The 15,400-nt window shown below is 40.5% G+C and overlaps 1 protein-coding gene across 4 annotated transcripts in view; it reads left to right on the top strand.

Annotated features, from left to right (window-relative positions):
• The first annotated feature begins 892 nt into the window (after positions 1 to 892).
• The window catches only part of ANO5 (anoctamin 5), an 87,358-nt gene continuing 72,850 nt past the window's right edge, over positions 893 to 15,400 (top strand). For all 4 annotated transcript variants that reach the window (XM_025286288.3, XM_025286287.3, XM_006063312.4 and 1 more), the window contains exons 1-2: positions 893 to 1,657; positions 11,329 to 11,372. In XM_025286288.3, the coding sequence (XP_025142073.3) occupies positions 937 to 1,657; positions 11,329 to 11,372 (765 nt within the window). In that variant the 5' untranslated portion in view covers positions 893 to 936. The remainder of the gene's footprint in view (positions 1,658 to 11,328; positions 11,373 to 15,400) is intronic.

Below are 15,400 nucleotides of genomic sequence, written 5' to 3'. Positions count from 1 at the left end.
TTCAAAAAGGTCAAGTCTTCCTTGGTTATGTTCTCCTTATTCTTAAATGTGCCCATACCTGCCCCAAACTCAGTCACTCCCTCCTTAGCACTCTCAAGACCCTCAGCTCAGACCTCTACCTCACCCTTAGTTCATCACCACTTATCTGTTTTTCCTCTTTTAGACAGTAATTTTTATCTCCCAATTATTGGGGAGCTGGTAGTTGTTACGGTCTCAAAGACATAAATCAATTCAGAGGAGCCTGTGAAGAGTGTGACCATTCACTCTGCTTGAGGTCGAAATGCTCAAGCCACTAAGAAACTCGGAGATGGAGCAGGGCTCAGTGCAAAATGGTTTCGTCTTGAGAGCATCTGAATTCTTAACTCATTACAACGGCGCTGTACAATGTGCCCCTCACAAATCCCCGAGGTGGGTCCTAATAATGGTTCTCTTGAAGAAAGAAGCCAATGTCTCCTCTAGAAACTTGACCAATGCCCTCTAACTTCCAAGGGGGCAGAGGCTGAATTCGAATTTAGGACAAACTTGACTTTCCACCAACTGTGTGAGATGGGATTCCCTCTGAAATGCAGGAAACCTGGGCTTTGATTCCTGGATCGGGAAAGTCCCCTGGAGAAGGGCACGGCAACCTACTCCAGTAATCTTGCCTGGGAAATCCCATGGACTGAGAAGCCTATGGGGTAGCAAGAGTCGGACACGACTTAGACACTAAACCACCACCAACCGTGTTCCTGCCACCAGGGGCAAATAACCCTGCGCAGGATTCCGGAAGGAGGGGCTGCTAGATTCTCGCAGAACTGGCCACGCGCGGGCCTTTTAAGGGGTGGGGTCCCCTTAAGGAAGGCAGGTTTTTTCTCACCCGACAAAAAATAACTCCTCAACCGGGAAGGGGTCTCTCTCCGAGTGCCGCCCATTCTAGGCGGAGTGCCGGGCAGATAGATGGAGCAGGACCTGACCGACAGGCTGAGGGCGCAGTTCGCCCGTCGGCTGGCAACAGAGAGTGGTTCGGAGAGAGGGCAGGCGGCAGCCGAGGAGAACCAGGAGCCCGGGACGGGCGCCAACACGGTGGGATGGGACCAGCAAGACCAGTTGAGAAGCGAACTGCCGGACCAAGAGGGCCGGGAGGCGGCCGCGGGCCTGGAAGGAGAATGGGACGCGGAGGAGCCCGGGCCGAGTGAGGCAGGGGGCGGGAGCGAGAGGGAGCCTGGTAGCCCGCAGCCCAGCGGGTCGAGGGGCGGAGAGCTGGCGGGGAGGAGAGAGAGGCGGGGAGAGCCGCGGGAGGGCCAGAACCGAGAGCACTGGTGGAAGCCGGGAAGCTTTCATCCCGGCTCGATCCGGGAGATGTACTGGGAGCGGTCCAAGAGGCGCTACCAGGAGAGGGCGCTGACGCAGAGCATCAAGAGCCCGAACAAGTGGAAGTACCGGCAGGATAAGAAGCCTCACGGACTGACGCCCCCGAGACCGGAGGAACCCAAGGAGATCGACGTTTGCCAAGAGGACCTCTTGATCCCGTCCCAAGGACGGCGGCCCACCGTCAGATTCGGCTTCCAGACCGCATTTCGCAAGACGTCGCAGTGGTCTACCGTCTCCCCCTCGGGCAGCGTCATCAACGAGCTGGCGAAGATGGGCGACCCAGACGTCCTGGAGATGGTGCAGCAAGGTGGGAGCCGACTTGCGTGGCGCGGGGACCCCGGGGGGACGTTGGCGGCCCCGCCGCCCGGATCCCAGGGACGTTCGTGGATGCGCTGCACCCCGCGCGAGACAGCGCCCGCCAGGCGCATGGTCCCTGCCCGGGTGGGTGAGCGTGGGCGGGTGAACCGCGGTTCCCCGGCCTCTGAACTTGGGTAGAGGAAAGAAAGAGCCTCCTACCAAGGGGAGAGCCCAAGCTTAAGGCGCATGGCAGCAGTTCCCGGTATGGGCCCTGGAGTCCTGTTGCCTGTTTCTATTTGCCAATTACTGCTCAAGCTTTGAGATCCTTGTTAATTATGGGAGGAGCAGACCGAACCCTAAGGTCCATCAGTTTGAGATTCCTATGCACGTGGGGAGGCTGCTGTTTCACAAGGTTTCGTTGAGTTTTTAGTTTCTTTGGAAAAATATTTGTCCATCCTTTGCCCCAGGGTTTCCATCTCCCCCTACCCCTGATACTTGGGCTTTCCTCCTGAGCCATGCCAGAGGCCCCAGGAACAAGCCAGAAGCTAAACAGGTGTGGGTCCAGGAAAATACCAAGCCCTCTGGGACAGGATGGGACAGAGACAGGGCCAACCTCTGGAAACTCCCCTTGTGGCCGTCCCGGACCCACATTCTGTGGGTCTGTTTTAGTACACATTTTCTGAAAATGCACATATTTTCCTAGGTCTGTCTCCAGGGCCTTCGATGATATTCGGTTCTCTCAATGAAACTTTACTTTCATGTCTTGTTAAGTGTTAGATCTGAACATGGAAGCAGCAGGGTTTTTTTTTTTTTTTTTTTTTTTGTAAAGTGATAAATGATATAAGAAGTCATATTATTTAGTTTTCAAAGACACCAAAGAAATTAAATGCCTTATTTTATTATGCATCCTCCTCCTCCCCTTAACAGCTTGAGATATAATTTAAATACAATAAGAATCACCCACTTTAAAGGTACAGTTCCAATTTTAGTATATTTACAATTTTGCCATCATCACCATAATCTGATTTTGGAACATTTTCATTACCCCAAATAGAAACCTCTTAGTTATCACTCCCCCTTCACCCCCGCTCCCCACCTCAGGTACCCCCAGCTCTAGGCAGCCTCTAATCTATTTACTGTCTCTAGGTTTACCAATTCTGAACACTTCTGGTAAACAGACTCACAATATGTGATCTTCTGTAACTGGTTTCTTCCTCTTAGCATGTGTTTCTGAAGTTCATGCATGTTATAACTTGTATCATTGTATTATTCCTTTTTATTGTCAAATAATATTCCATTGCAGATATATTCATACTTTATCTGTTTATCGATTGGTGGACATTTGAATTGTTTCCACTTCCTTGGCTACTGTGAATGATGCTGCTATGAACATCTATTGCAAGATTCTGTATGAAAATACGTTTATATTTTTCTTGGGTATACACCTAGTATTGGAATTACTGAATAATATGGTGGCTGTATATTGAGCATTTTGAGAAATTGCTGAACTGTTTTCTGCCTCATTTTCGTATTTTCACAAGTAGTATATAGTGACCCCAATTACTCCACGTCTTCACTAACATTTGTGATTGTCTGTCTTTTTTATTTATAGCAACCCTAGTGGTTGTGAAGTGCTGTCTCAATGTGATTTTGGTTTGCATTTTCTCAGTGACCAGAAGTGTTGAGTATCTATTTCAGTGCTTATTAACTATTCATGTATCTTCATTGGAAAAAATGTCTATTCAAATCCTTTGCCTGTTTTAAAAAAATTAGTTAGTTGCCTTTTAATTATTGTGGTGTAAGAAGTCTTTATATATTCAGTGTATATGGCTTGCAAATATTTTCCTCCTTTTGTGGGTTCTCTTTCCATTTTATTGATGGTATCACTTGAAGCAACTCCTCCCTTTTTAAACAAAAATAATTAAATACAGAGGGAAATACAACTACCACCAGGGAAGTCCCCCACAGCATGAATTTTTAAGAGCTACTTTTTTTCTTGTGTTTTAATATTAAATGAATTTCTTAGAGTAAATTCCCCAATATAGGTAAGCCTGAATCTGTGTATATATTTTCTAAATCACCTTTGAAGAGAAACCTGAATCTGTGTATTACACATTTTCTAAATCATCTTTGAAGAGAAAGTTAAACAATTGATTTACATGTGATAAAATTTCTCCCTGGAGAGAGAATACTTACACTGTGCCTTTCAGACATAATAGATTTTTCTAGGATTTGTTATATTTTCTGTTTATTTTCTTTACAGTTGAACACAGAAACAATCAGTGATCTCCAATTAACTGTTTTCCCACAATATAATAATTTTTAAAGTGAAATTATAAGGGCAATGTGTAATAGAACATTAAATTGTTATATAAAGAAATGCTGCTAGCAAAATGTCAATGTTGCTGAAATTGACTTATTGACTGATCGACATTGTTAGCAAGTTCTGATTTGAAATATTCTTTTTTTTTTGTCTGTGGTCGTATTTATGTTTATGGTTTATGTTATTTTATGCTCCTGGAAGAAATGTAAACTGAGAAGACCATTTGGTAAATCCAAGGGCTATTTTTGGGTTCTGGGTTCACTGAGTGTGTATTAGTAATGTGCCTTCAGTGAAAACTCAAAGCTGTCTTTGGGCTGGCATAATTTTGACTCATATTTTATGATTCTCCATAGTGATCGATAGGGCTTCCCTCATAGCTCAGTCAGTAAAGAATGTGCCTGCAATGCAGGAAACCTGGGTTCGATTCCTGGGTCGGGAAGAGCCCCTGGAGAAGGAGATGGCAACCCACTCCAGTATTCTTGCCTGGAAAATCCCATGGACAGAGGAGCCTGGCGGGCTACAGTACATGGGGTCACAAGAGTCGGACATGACTTAGCGACTAGAAAGAGAGAGAAAGAGAGAGAGAGATAGTGATCTATACTGAACCTTTCGTAGTTCTGGTTTCTAGGCCACAGGAAAAGTGGCCTAATCAATTCTGTTGACTTGAGAGGAAGTTGCAGGAATAGCAAGAAGCTGATCTAGAGTTGTTGGCTTCAAATCCTGCCTCTTCGGATATGCCTCTGTGTTGACAGAGGTTTGTAGATTATGCAGTTTCTTCAACCTTATATTCTCTGGGTGTGAAATGTATCTGGGTCTCTGACATGTGCGAACATCTGATTGTGTGTGTTTGAGAGAGAGCGCAAGTAGGTGAGCGCTGTGTGAGAGAGGGAGCATGGTGTATGAGGAAATACATCTATCTTCTTTAATGTTTCTGCTTTTCTGAAAGGGATGCTGTTTACAAAGTGCACTCCACCTGGTTCTCAGGGAGTTTGCAACCTTATAGAGGGTGGTGGGCTGCAGTCCATGGGGTCGCTAAGAGTCGGACACGACTGAGAGACTTCACTTTCACTTTTCACTTCCATGCATTGGAGAAGGAAATGGCAACCCACTCCAGTGTTCTTGCCTGGAGAATCCCAGGGACGGGGGAGCCTGGTGGTCTGCTGTCTATGGGGTCACCCAGAGTTGGACACAACTGAAGCGACGCAGTAGCAGCAGAGGATGGTAGAACAGGGCTTACTTAGATCTCTTACTCTGATGCTGGGAGGGATTGGGTGCGGAGGAGAAGGGAATGACAGAGGATGAGATGGCTGGATGGCATCACCGACTCGATGGACATGAGTTTGAGTAAACTCCGGGAGTTGGTGATAGACAGGGAGGCCTGGCATGTTGCGATTCATGGGGTTGCAAAGAGTCAGACACGACTGAGTGACTGAACTGAACTGACTTGAGAACAGGGCTGTGCTGTGCTTAGTCTCTCATTCGTGTTCAACTCTTTGCAACCCCATGGACTTTAGCCCGCCAGGCTTCTCGGTCCATGGGGATTCTCCAGGCAAGAATACTGGAGTGGATTGCCATGCCCTCCACCAGGGGATCTTCCTGACCCAGGGATCAAACCCAGGTCGCCTGCACTGCAGGCGGATTCTTTACCATCTGAGCCACCAGGGAAGCCCAAGAATACTGGAGTGGGTAGCCTATCCCTTCTCCAAGGGATCTTCCCAACCCAGGAATCGAAGTGGGTCTTCTGCTTTAGAGGCAGATTCTTTACCAGCTGAGCTACCAGAGAAGCCCAGAATGGGGCTACATTTCCCAAAGAACTAAGGCCAGGGTGCTATGGGAGCAGGGAGGAGGCCGTCCAGGGGCCAGATGAGGTTTCTGGTAAGGCTTGAAAGGAAGAGGTTGAAACTGTTGTAAAGTGGAAAAATAAGCAAAAATTAGCTAAAAAAAGAAACAGTTGTTAGATCCAGGGTGAGGAATCAGCAAATTGAAAGGCAAAAGCATGAGAGAACTATTATAAATTGGAGATAATCTGAAGGAACTATATCGTCAGCTGGTAAAGAATCCGCCTGCAGTGTGGGAGACCTGGCTTCGATCCCTGGAGAAGTGAATGGCTACCCACTCCAGTATCCTGGCCTAGAGAATTCCACGGACTGTATATAGTCCATGGGATCGCAGAGTCAGACACGACTGAGCGACTTTCACTTCACTTCACTTCCATATTCTGAAATAAACACTTTGCATCCAGTTCTGATAACAATTTGAAAATATTTTTTAAACTATTTGTTTTATGTTAAGTACAGCAAAAATAATTAGAGGAAGTAAAAGTTAGTGTTTCCAGTTTTTCTACTTTCTTTTCTAAAATATGGAATTATAAAATATTCTATGACTCAAGCTTAAGGTGTACATTTTTTCCTCTGTGCTTGGAACTGTTTAATTCTATGCATAACAGTGACTGTTTTTGTCCTCAAGAAAACAAAAGCCTCCCTATGCCAGTGTGCAAGTACAATACATTGAGAGACAAGGCATGTATTTTCTTAGACTTCTATTCTTTATCTACTTATTCTAAGAGTTTGCTAGATTAGTTTCCTTTTTTTTTTTTTGGAAAGTCCAAAGAGAGGTAGTCAAGACATTGTGGAATTTTTAGCTGTACATCTAGACAGTATTCATGAGTAAAACCCTTTGATAATGATACTGTGTGACATTTTATATATGTCAGATAATTTTTACTTATATTTTAAATCTTTTAGATGAGAAAACCTGTACTCAGAAAAGTTAAATGATATGGCTATATCTACAGCGTGTTGGTTTTGGACTTTGCTTACACTAGCCATTAACTGTTTAATAGATACTGCAACAAAAAGACCTGAATACAAAATATATTCTTTTATCTTTATTCTGACACTCTACAACTTATCCAAAGAGTTTGAAATAGTTTTGAAAATTAATAAAAGTATAGAATATATCCTAATAATAACAATATCAATAAGAATAACATTCATGATCTCTGTGCCAGCAACTGGCTGCATGAGGCAATTTACATGCATTTTCATTTAATGCTTATGTACATCTTAGAATATAGTATAGACATAAAAGCCATTTATGTGATATTTGATAGCTTTGAATTTGGACTTCCCAGATGGCACTAGTGGTAGAGAACTCGCCTGCCAATGAAGAAGTAAGAGATGCGGGTTCAGTCCCTGGGTCGGGGAGATCCCCTGGAGAAGGGCAAAGCAATCCACTCCAGTGTTCTTGCCTGGAGAATCCCATGGACAGAGGAGCCTGGTGGGCTATGGTCCACAGGGTTGCAAAGAGTTGAACGTGACTGAAGTGACTTAGCATGTCATAGCACACAACTTTGAGTTTATGCTATGTTCTTAGATTGCAAGGAAGGCTAGGAAATGTGTTCTTTTGTTCTTTTTTTGTGAGAGCTCATTGCTGCACCATATAATTAGTATTTTGTTAGTAAAGGACAAGGAAGAGAAAGGATATTTGTGGGGAGCTAGCAGCATCTGCTGTATTAATTGCCTACCACTAATAATCTTCCCTATTTCAGTAAATGGATTCACAAATTGCTCAAGTCTAATAATCTTTCATCTTCTTTGTCTCTCCACCTGCACAGCTGCAACATGATAGCAGTTTGTTTTCCATTTTTACTGAGATATCTATAGTCCACTTAGGTGCCTTCATTTGCAGTGTTTCCAACTGCAGGCTAGACCCCCATCATCTCTTGTGATTTATTGCAGCAACCTCTCATGATTTATTTCTTTTCTCAATTCTCACTATCTTTTAACACATCCTCCAGTTAGTAACTAGTGCTTTTCATAAAATTTAAATGTAAATACTATTTAAAGACTATTTCATGGCTTACTATTTCACCAAAGAAGAAATCTAGTCATACAAGGACCTCCACAAATAGTCCCCCACTCTATGCCTTTCTAACACCTTCTTATAACTGTCTGCCATTTACCTACTCATCTTTAGCTTGGCCTTTGTTTCTTTCAACACCTAAAACACTGTTCCTGTCTCGCAGCCTTTGTGTGTTCTCACGTTTCTTGTATCCTCTCAACTTTCACATCTCAGTATAATTATTACCCCTCAAAGAGATTTTCTGAGTTCCTTATGTCTAAACCGCATCCCTCCTTGTTCTTCTCACTTTCCCTGTTTGCTCTTTTAGTCTCTTGTATAGCATTTATCACAGTTTTGGGTCTGTCTCCTCTCATTTCAGTCACTAAGTCATGTCTAATTCTTTGAGACCCCATGGACTGCAGCATGCCAGGCCTCCCTGTCCATCACCAATTCTCGGAGCTTGCTCAAACGCGTGTCCATCGAGTTGGTGGTGCCATCCAACCATCTCATCCTCTGTCTTCCACTTCTCTTCCTGTCTTCAGTCTTTCCCAGTGTCAGTCCTTCCAGTGAATATTCAGGACTGATTTCCTTTAGGATTCACTCTTTTGACTCCTTGCAGTCCAAGGGATTCTACAGAATCTTCTCCAACACCGCAGTTCAAAAGCATCAACTCTTCAGCATTCAGCTTTCTTTATAGTCCAACTCTCACAGCCATACATAACTACTGGAAATTTGACTGGATGGACCTTTGTTGGCAAAGTAATGTCTCTGCTTTTTAATATGTTGTCTAGGTTGGTCATAGCTTTTCTTCCAAGGAGCCAGAGTCCTTTAATTTCATGGGTGCGGTCACCATCTGCAGTGATTTTGGAGCCCCCCAAAATAAAGTCTCTTACTGTTTCCATTGTTTCCCCATCTATTTGCCAGGAAGTGATGGGACTCGATGCCATGATCTTAGTTTTCTGAATATTGAGTTTTAAGCCAACTTTTTCACTCTCCTCTTTCAGTTTTATCAAGAGGCTCTTTGGTTCTTCTTCGCTTTCTGCCATAAGGGTGGTGGTATCTGCATATCTGAGGTGATTGATATATCTCCTAGCAATCTTGATTCCAACTTGTGCTTCATCAAGCCCGGCATATCGCATGATGTACTCTGCATACAAGTTAAATAAACAGGGTGACAGTATACCTTGATGTCAAGGTATACTGCTTTCCCGATTTGGAGTCAATCTGTTGTCCCGTATCCATTTCTAACAATTGTGTCTTGACCTGCATACAGATTTCTTAGGAGGCAAGAAGGTGGTCTGGTATTCCCATCTTTTTAAGAATTTTTCAGTTTGTTGTGATCCACACAGTCAAAGGCTTTCACGTAGTCAATAAAGCAGAAGTAGGTGTTTTTCTGGAACTCTCTTGCTTTTTCGATGATCCAACGGATGTTGGCAATTTGATCTCTGGTTTCTCTGCTTTTTCTAAATCCAGCTTGGACATCTTGAAGTTCACGGTTCACATACTGTTGAAGTCTGGCTTGAAGAATTTTGAGCATTACTTGGCTAGCATGTGAGATGAGTGCAATTGTGCAGTATTTTGAACATTCTTTGGCATTGCCTTTCTTTGGGATTGGAATGAAAACTGACCTTTTCCAGTCCTGTGGCCACTGCTGAGTTTTCCAAATTTACTGATATATTGAGTGCAACACTTTCATAGCATCATCTTTTAGGATTTGAAATAGCTCAACTGGAATTCCATCACCTCCACTAGCTTTGTTCATAGTGATGCTTTCTAAGGCCCACTTGACTTCACATTCCAGGATGTCTGGCTGTAGGTGAGTGATCACACCTTCGTGGTTATCTGGGTCATGAGGAATTTTTTTGTATTGTTCTTCTGTGTATTCTTGTCACCTCTTCTTAATATCTTCTGTTTCTGTTAGGTCTCTACCATTTCTGTCCTTTATTTTACCCCTTTTGCATGAAATGTTTCCTTGGTATCTCTAATTGTCTTGAAGAGATCTCTAGCCTTTCCCATTCTATTGTTTTCCTGTATTTCTTTGCATTGATCAGTGAGAAAGGCTTTCTTACTCTCCTTGCTATTCTTTGGAACTCTGCATTCAAATGGGTATATCTTTCCTTTTCTCCTTTGCCTTTTCTTCTCTTCTTTTCTCAGCTATTTATAAGGCCTCCTCAGATAACCGTTTTGCCTTTTTTGCATTTCTTTTCTGTCTCCTCTGCTGTACTGTAAATTTAACAATAGAGAATGAATGCACATTAGCGATTATCACCACCATTATTATCATTGTTGTACTGACAATCAGTGAAAAGAACTGTGAAAAGTCTGAGACTTGACTGCATTTGAAAGTTGACAAAGTAGCCTGTTACAATTTTATGGTTACTGGTAGAAGATTATGAGACACCTGGATGGGAGACAAAGAACAGTTTACTATTCACAGCGTTAGCAGTAGCCAGAGTAGCAGCATATGTCAATTTCCTGAGCCCAGGGTGTCACAGGTCAGTGCAGAGAGGGCCTAAATATTTGGTTTGTGGTTTGCAATACAGGACAGCAGTCTGAGCTTAGGGAACTGGAGTGCTTTTTGGCGAGTAATTGTATTAATTGTATCCCAACATTTACCTACCCTTAAGTATTCATCCGTAAGTAACATACTTTGGTTTTGCATAGTTAAACTTTATGTAATTGAAATATTGCTAATTATTTCTGCCTTTTTGCTAACTATTTCTGGGAGATTTATGCTTTTGCATCTAATTAAAACTAATTCAATTTTATTGCTAAATACCATACATGGTGTGATTATACTACATTGTATTGATCACTTTATTGTTTCTGGATATTTGGGATGATGCTGGTTTTCTGAGTGTTGTATGCTCAGTCATGCCCAACTCTTTGCAACCCCATGGAGTGTAGCCCACTAGGCTCCTTTGTCCATGGGATTTTATCCAGGCAAAAATACTGGAGTGGGTTGCCTTTTCCTTCTCCAGGGTATCTTTCCAGCCTAAAAAATCGAACACACATCTCCTGTATCTCCTACGTTGGCAGGCAGTTTCTTGTTGTTGTTTTTTAACCACTGAGGCACCTGGGAAACCTTGGTTTTCTGGTTATTACCAGTAATACTGTTACGAACGTTCTTGTACCATTCCCATAGCGCATGCATTTCTACTGAATTTATAGCTAAGATAGCATTTGTCAACTTTTTTTTTTTTAATCTCAGAACCCGTTTATACTTTTAATACTTATTAGGAACTTCAAGGAGCTTTTGTTTATGAGTTAACTTTATTGGTCAGCCAAGGATATTCGCTTTTGTCACTTCTATTCAGCATAGTAGTAGAAGTTCTAGCCAGACCAGTTAGGCAGGAAAAGAATAAAAGACATCTAAATTGGAAAGGAAGAATTAAAATTGTTTCTGTTCACAGATAATATGATCTTTTACATTTTGAATTCTCCCCATTCAGAGTTTTAACGTATTGTGATCAGTTGGCCATTTTAACATGACTTTTTTTTATTGTTTAATTTAGACAGACAATTCAGTAAAGAAGAACGTTATTCCAAAGCAAATGAGGTAAGTTAAATATATGTGTTAGCTTCTTATAAGTCAGAACAAAAATTGAGGCAAGGTTAGATATGTACTTCATATGAATACTTGGGTCTTTGTACTTCGGTTATTTATTCATAGTACATTCTTCATGTTTTGTCCTCCACCCTATTAATTCTTAAGTAAAGCAAATTCCATGTTTCACGTAACCTTAATATTGAATCTTTCTGGGTGTTATAGGAGAGAAAACATAAGTTTGGATTTATTTTGAGGCTTTCTGTGATGTAAACTCAGATATGCTGAGACTTGATATGCAAGATAATAGTATTTAGCTTAACACTCTGCTTGACTATAATGCAAGGAATAATATTTGATGGCTATTTTGGTAGAGTTAGCAGTATCTGATTAGTGCCTTTTTACTGAGGTATAGTTGACATATAATCTGATATTAATTTCTGGTGTGCAACATAATGATTCATATTTGTTCTTACTGCTAAACGTCATCACAATAAGTCTAATTACCATCCATCATCATACAGAGTCACAGATGTTTTTTCTTGTGATGATAGCATTTAAGATTTATTCTCTCTTAGCAAATGTTTATTCTCTCTTAGCAAATGTGCAGTACAATACCATTGACTGCAGTCACTGTATCATATATTATATCCCCATGACTTATTTGTAACTGACTGTTTATGCCTCCTGACACCTTTCAAGCTTTTGCCTGTCTCCAACCACCTCTTTTCTGGCAACCACCCATCTGTTCTGTATGTCTGTAAGTTGTGTTCCATTTTGTTTGTTTTATTTTCTAGACTCCTCATGTAAGTGAAATCATACAGTATTTGTCTTTCTCGGTCTGATTTACTTCACTTAGCATAATACCCTCAAGTTCCGTTGATGTAGCATGTGGCAAAATTTTATTCTTTTTCTTATGGCTACGAAATATTCCATTATGTGTGTGTCTGTGTCCATATTATTTATTAACTTATCCATTCACAGGTACTTCAGGTAGTTTCCATATGTTGGCTATTGTAAATAATGTTGCAGTGAACTTAGGGGTTCATGTATCTTTTCAAATTAGTATTTTCTTTTTTGTTGGATAAATAACCAAAAGTGGGATTGCCAGACCCTGTGGTAGTTCTGTTTTTAATTTTTTGAAGAATCTCCATACTGTTTCCCATAGTATCTGTACCAATTTATATTCCCATCAGCAGTACATAGGGGTTCCCTTTTCTCCATATTCTTGCCAACACCGTTATCCTTATCTTTTTGATAGTAGCCATTCTTACAAGAGTAAGGTGATATCTCACGGTGATTTTGATTTGCATTTCTGTGATGATTAGTGATATTGAACATCTTTTCATGTGCCTATTGGCCATCTGTATTTCTTTGGGAAAATGTTTATTCAGATCCTCTGCCCATTTTTTCAATTGGATTGTTTGGCTTTTTTGCTATTGAGTTGTATGGCTTTTTTTTTAATATATATGTATATATATTTTGGTGTTGACCTCTTATCAGGTGTATGATTTGCAAATATTTTCTCCCATTTGGTAGGTTGCCTTCTCACTTTGTTAATGATTTCCTTTGCTATGCAGAAACTTTTTAGTTTGGTGTAATCTCACCGGTTTATTTTTGTTTTTACTGCCTTTGGTTTTAGAGTCAGATGCAAAAAATTATCTCCGAGACTGATGTCAAGGAGCTTACCACCTAAATTTTTTTCCTGGGTTTTATGATTTAAGATCTTACACTCAATTCTTTAATGCATTTTAAATTATTTTTTGTGTATGGTGTGAGATAGTGGTCTAGTTTCATTATTTTGCATGTGACTATCTAGTGTCCCTAACACCCCTTATTGAAGAAGACATTATCCTTTACCCATTGTATTTTATTGGCTCCTCTGTTATAAATTAATTGATCATATATAATGGGTTTATTCTTGGGCTCTCTGTTCTGTTCATCTATATTTCTGTGTTTATATCAATACTATTATGTTTTGATTACTATATATTTATAATATAGTTGGAAATCGGAAGGTATAATACCTGCAAATTTGTTCTTCTTTCTTAAGATTGGTTGGATTATTCAGGGTCTTTTGCGGGTTTAGGCAAATTTTAGGATTGTTTATTCAGTTCTGTGAAAAATGCCATTGGAATTATGGTTGGTTGAATTAATCTGTAGATTGCTTTGTGTCATGTGGACACTTTAACAATGTTAAGCTTTCAGTCCATGAGCACAGACAGCTTTCTGCTTACGTGTCTTCAGTGTCTTTCAGCAGTGTGTTCCGGGTCTTTCACTTCCTTGGTTAAATTTATTCATAAGTATTTTATTCTTTTTGATTCAATTGTAAATGGGATTGTTTTCTTAATTTATCTTTATGATAACTCTTTTTTTTTTTTTTTTTTTTTTTGCTTGGAAAATCTTTTTTTTTTTTTATTTTTTTTATTTTTTTTTTTTAATTTTATTTTATTTTTAAACTTTACATAACTGTATTAGATTTGCCAAATATCAAAATGAATCCGCCACAGGTTTACATGTGTTCCCCATCCTGAACCCTCCTCCCTCCTCCCTCCCCATTCCATCCCTCTGGGTCGTCCCAGTGCACCAGCCCCAAGCATCCAGTATCGTGCATCGAACCTGGACTGGCAACTCATTTCATACATGATATTTTACATGTTTCAATGCCATTCTCCCAAATCTTCCCACCCTCTCCCTCTCCCACAGAGTCCATAAGACTGTTCTATACATCAGTGTCTCTTTTGCTGTCTCGTACACAGGGTTATGATAACTCTTTACTAGTGTGTGTGGAAGTGCAATTGACTTTTGTGTATTTTTATACCCTGCAGCTTTACTAAATTTAATATTTAATTCTAACAGTTTTAGGGGGGCAATCTTCAGGTTTTTGGTTATATTAACTCATGCCATCTGCAAATAATGACAGTTTTACTTTTCCTTTTAAATGTAGTAGGCCTTTTATTTATTCTTCTTGCCTAATTGATCAGGCTAGGACTTGGAATATTATGTTAACTAAAAGTGCCAAGAATGAGCATCATATTATTATTCCTGATCTTATAGAAAAAGGTGAAAGCTTTTCTTTTGAGCATGATGTTTGCTGTGGGCGTGTCATATATAGCCTTTCTTATGGTGATATATAACTTAATAATCAAAAACTTCTCAACAAACAAAAGTCCAGGACCAGATGGCTTCACTGGAGAGCTCTACCAAAAATTCAAAGAAAATTTAGTATCAATCATTCTCAAGTTCTTCCAAAATATTGAGGAAAAGGAAACACTTCCAAATTCATTTTATGAGGCCAGAACTATGCTGATACAAAAACCAGACAAGGACACCACAAAAAAAGAAAATTACAGGCTAATATACCTCTTGAACACATATAAAAATATCCTTAACAAAATATTGTAGCAAAAAGAATTCAAAAATGCATTAAAAGGATCATATGCCATGGTCAAGTGAAAATTTATTCTAGGGATGACAGGATGGTTCAATACATGCAAATCAGTCAGCATAATACATCACATTGACAAAATGAAAGACAAAAATCATATGATCACATCAAAGATAAAAAGAATATGATACCAAAAACCATTTGACAAAATTCAACATCCATTTATGATAAAAACTCTTCATAAAAGTAGGTAAAGATCAGAACAGAAATAAATGACATAGAGACTAAGAAGACAATAGAAAAGATCAATGAAATTAAGAGCTGATATTTGAAAAGATAAATAAAATTTACAAGCTTTCAGTTTCAACTAAGGAAATAAGAGAACCTAAATAAAATCAGAATTAAAAGACGAAAAGTTATATCCGTGCTGTGCTTAGTTGCTCTGCTGCTGCTGCTAAGTCGCTTCAGTCGTGTCCAACTCTGTGCGACCCCACAGTCGGCAGCCCACCAAGCTCCCCTGTCCCAGGGATTCTCCAGGCAAGAATACTGGAGTGGGTAGCCATGCCCTCCTCCAAGGGAGCTTCCCAACCCAGGGATTGAACCCACATCTCTTATGTATCCTGCATTGTCAGATGGGTTCTCTACCATTAGC

The sequence above is a fragment of the Bubalus bubalis genome, chromosome 5 (assembly GCF_019923935.1).
Source record: "Bubalus bubalis isolate 160015118507 breed Murrah chromosome 5, NDDB_SH_1, whole genome shotgun sequence".
Lineage (NCBI taxonomy): Eukaryota > Metazoa > Chordata > Mammalia > Artiodactyla > Bovidae > Bubalus > Bubalus bubalis.
This window is presented reverse-complemented; position numbering and strand designations above follow the sequence as displayed.